General features: G+C 34.5%; 1 protein-coding gene across 1 annotated transcript; it reads left to right on the top strand.

Annotated features, from left to right (window-relative positions):
* The first annotated feature begins 232 nt into the window (after window positions 1-232).
* LOC149141440 (class V chitinase CHIT5a-like) lies at window positions 233-1,869 on the top strand. Its single transcript, XM_089447928.1, has 2 exons — window positions 233-1,506; window positions 1,622-1,869. The coding sequence occupies exons 1-2, from the start codon at window positions 342-344 to the stop codon at window positions 1,642-1,644; spliced, it is 1,188 nt and encodes a 395-aa protein (XP_089304054.1). The 5' UTR covers window positions 233-341; the 3' UTR covers window positions 1,645-1,869.
* Window positions 1,870-4,593: the final 2,724 nt, after the last annotated feature.

Below are 4,593 nucleotides of genomic sequence, written 5' to 3'. Positions count from 1 at the left end.
CTGCATATATTTTCTTCTATCGGACTTTGAAATGTTCCTTTGTAGAAATGGTCAGAGTCCAAACCACTTTCTTATAAACAACCCCATTATCTACCAGGAGACTCAGGGCTGCTTGACTCGGCCCGTTTCATGAAATGTATTGGTCAACCATCCAGAAAACCAAACAGCTGGAACAACTTTCCAAATCAAATCTGCCTCTCACCAATCTTATCTCATCATTTTATATCAATTGTTCCCACCATAAATACAAGCAAATAGACTCGGTATTTCCATCTATTCTTCTTCTTCTGGAGAATCGCAGCTCTAGTAATTCCTATCTGTGATTCTTATTTCTGCGAGCCATGGCTCAACTCCAGAAATATTTGCTGATTATTCTGCTCTCCATGGCTACATCTTTAGTTTATTGCTCCTCATCTCAACCTGCATATCACCGGGGTCATCATCCGCATAAGAAACATGGCGGAGTTAATGCCGCCTACTGGCCATCTTACACAGTCTCTTTCTCACCTCCATCCTCCATTAATGCGGCCCTCTTCACGCACATCTTCTATGCTTTTGCAGACTTAAATGACCAGACGTTCAAGGTAGAATTGCCTGCCACGACTGACCCCGCTGCTGACCCCGCCGAATTCACCCCAACTCTGCGCAAGAAAAACCCCTCTATCAAGACACTCATTTCTATTGGCGGGGGAGGATCGAATGCCACTGCCTTCGCGTTAATGGCCAGCAACGCTTCCCACCGCAAGGTGTTCATTAATTCAGCCATCGCCGTGGCCAGGAAATACGGTTTTCACGGCCTTGACCTCGACTGGGAGTTTCCCCAAAACGTGACGGAGATGAAAAACTTAGGCACACTCTTCGCTGAATGGAGGCACGCCATCGAATTGGAAGCCAAGGCTTCCCGTCGCCCTCGGCTCCTTCTCACCGCGGCCGTCTATTTTGCGCAGTATTTCTTGCTAGCCGTCGACCAGAGGGCGTACCCGGCGACCTCCATTGCCCGAAATTTGGACTGGGTGAACGCCATGTGCTTCGACTATCACGGATCCTGGGACATTACCGCCACCGGAGCTCATGCGGCGCTCTATGATCCGTCGTCCAACATCAGCACCAGCTTCGGAATTGGATCGTGGCTCCACGCTGGGGTTCCTCCCAACAAAGTTGTCATGGGAATGCCTCTCTATGGGCGTTCCTGGATACTGAAAAGCCTAAACGCGACAGGGATTGGAGCGCCCGCCATAGCTGCCGGTCCCAAGCAAACCCTGAGCAGCGAAACGGGAGTGATGTTGTTCTCGGAGATCAGAGACTTCATAAGTCAGAAAAATGCAACAGAGGTCTTTGACAAGAAAAGCGTGTCGGCCTACGCATACTCATCAGACCGGATGTGGGTTGGTTACGACAACAAACAGTCGGTGGCAGCAAAGGTTTCGTTCGCTAAAAAGAAGCATCTGTTGGGTTATTTCTTCTGGGCTCTCAGTCAAGACAGCAACTGGATGCTTTCCACTCAAGGTAAATCAATTGCTCCATTGCATCTGAATAAAACATTTTAATTAATATCATTTTACTTATTTATTATCTTGCCGACTGTGTCATTAATGATTAATTGCGGATTTTGCTGGTGCAGCTTCTGAGTCATGGAATAAATGACGATAACCGAGATACCATCGCGACGTGAGGATTATGAAGACAAACGACTCTGATGGAAACCAGCAATCACTAACTTCTGTACAATAGTTACAGGCCGCGCTGTCTTATTTTCCTTGAGCAAATAAATGAATAAACAATCGCGATCTCCGACTTACCATTTTTTGAAATAAAATGTATGTCGATCTTCCACTTACCAATATTTTTTTTATATAAAGAGTGTATGACTTTGCTAATTCCACATATTATATGAAGATGATGTTGATGGCTGTATATGAACATTGTCGTGCTAGTAATAACGCCATTTTTTAGTGCATTTAGGAAAGCAATAAGATGATAATAATTTAAGAAAGATAGTAAGTTGATTGTCTCTTTCTCGTGAATATTGAGATGCAGCCGATAAACGTGCACCCTGCCCAGCTGAAGATGCTCCTACCTTCCTAACATGGTTATTTCATTGTCAAAATTGAAGAATAAGTGTAATTTAAAATTGATAGATTTTAAAATATTCTCAAAATATACCATTTAAATAATAACAATGCTCCTATTTTGCCCCTTGCAACAAAATCATCGAAACTTTGACTAAAACATAAAATAAAATAAATAAAAATCCTTTACATTACCTAATTGAATTTGAGATAGTTCAATGCTAACCAGAAACCAACCAAACAGATTCTTTAGGGTTCAGTTAACGCTATCTCCATTTCACAGCCATTTATATCAGATTTACGCTTTGAACATTGCTTTTAGGGTTCCACACATTACATAAAAGATCATGGGAACGTCATCTTGTTCTAAAACTCAACAATAAATATAGATATGCCATAAATATACGTAAGTGAACTTACTATGCGTAGCGATATGAATTTTCGAATAAACTACTTTAAATTTCGTCGTTCTCTCTTAGTTGTGCAGTGCACGCCATTCTTACCCTAAAATAACAACGTAAAATATTTTTTATAGACTTGTGTTAGTGTGATTTTTTGGAAGGTTTTTTTGGTGGGTTTTAGATATAAATTTTCTTAAGTTTGGTAGGAAATTATTGAAATCACAAGTTGATGGTTAACTTCTTGACAATTCAACTGCTTTAGGGGTTTTTCAGGTGCTGAATTCATATACACAGTCAAAAAAACCAATTTAAATAAACACAAATCAACAAATTCCAACCCTTGAAAGTCCAAAAAATCACATTGAAAACAACTCAATTTTTTGTGATTTTGCCGAAGATTCGCTATGTGATTTTGCCGAAGATTATCTTACAATATTATGGATCACAGAAATCTAAATTCCTCAACTCAATTTTTTATTAATATTTTTTCAAATTAAAAATCTAAATTTTCTTTTCTCATTTACTTTTAATTTTAATTATTATTATTATGATTATATTATAAAAATAAAAACTTTTATATAATTAGTTAAAGTGAGTATATGATATTCATGCATGAACTGAACTAAATATATAGGCTATTCATGCATTTAGAAAACAACAGATTATATTTTTTTATTATTATTTATAATTGAACATAATTAAAATATATATATATTCATCAAAATTTACTTATATAATATTAAAAAATAAATATATTAAAAACAATTAGGTTGATAGATGTATATATTTCAAAATAAAATTTTTATAATATTAATTTAATTATTAATAATTAGTAAGTAGATAGTAAAAATTTATTTTTTATAAAATATTTCTAATATTAATATTAAATCAAGCTTAATTTTTAATTTGTATATATTATTAAGTATATTTTAAAATATTTTGTAGAGATTAAACTTTTATCATTAACTTAATAATTATTGATATTAAATTAAAATTTTAGATCTCTATAAATAATTTATCCATATCATTAAATATATTTTTACATTTAAAAAAACACTTTAATCCCAAAGACACACTTTTAAATAAAATACTCGAAAAAAAATTAAAATCTTGTTTTTTTTAATGCAATCAAAATTTAGCAAAAAGTACCAATGGGCAATACATAGTTTTCTTGTTAAAAATAAAAATAAAAAATAACGTTGCTTTTTCTATTTATTGACAAAATTTATTAGGTTTCAAGCTTGCTCTATATTGGAATTGGATTTGAAGAATTTCAAATTTTTAGTTTATGAATGGCCAAAATTTGATTATCTCATAAGCGCGTGGGCTATATTGGAATTGGGTTTGAAGAATTTCAAATTTTTAATTTATGAATAGCCAAGATTTGATTATCTCATAATATTTTTCCTCTAATACATGATCCAATGGATAGTATAGAAAGTATATGAATAATTTTTTATTTCCTTTTTTATCTTCTCTTATCTTTAATTTATTAAAACATAGTTAATGAAATGTGATTGCGTTATAATTTATTAAAAACATTGTTGGAAATATTAATCCCAACCACCGAGTTAAACACCCTAACAGCAGCCATACTTGTCAGAAGTATTTTGCAGGTTGCGTCTTTGTTTGAAGATGGAAGGACTAAAGCCAGAACAGACAGAAGTACCCCAGAACCATTCCGGAGTGCATCATAGAACTTAAGGAATTAATGAAGTTTAGTAAATATGGATTACTATTAATTATTTGCTCTGTCATGTATTAATGTAAAATTATATGTTGAGATAAATATGGATGTAAAAGTCATTTTGTGTTAGAGAGCAAGAGAGGTTGGGTAAGTTAGACAACTAGAGTATGTGAGGAGAAAATCGTGGAGAAAATTTTGGTAGGCGCGTGAAAACAACAATTACTGTGTTTTATAGTGTGTTATTCCTCAACCCCTTGTGAAGTGTAAATCACTGTAAAGCTTTTTCTTTTACTTGGTGAATGAGCCTCAGTCTCATATGAATGTATTTTCATGAATTAGAATTTAATCCTAAGTTTTATTGTGTTGCTCCAAGCTTTACTCTGTTTTACTTGGTGTTTGTGAATTATGTGTTTTATTAAGCCTTTGTATAGGTGCG

The sequence above is a fragment of the Pinus tabuliformis genome, chromosome X (genome assembly GCF_031772625.1).
Source record: "Pinus tabuliformis cultivar Carrire ecotype Pingquan chromosome X, CPIR1, whole genome shotgun sequence".
Classification (NCBI taxonomy): Eukaryota; Viridiplantae; Streptophyta; class Pinopsida; order Pinales; family Pinaceae; genus Pinus; species Pinus tabuliformis.
The sequence above is the reverse complement of the archived record's forward strand: the minus strand, read 5'-3'. Positions and strand labels throughout refer to the sequence as shown.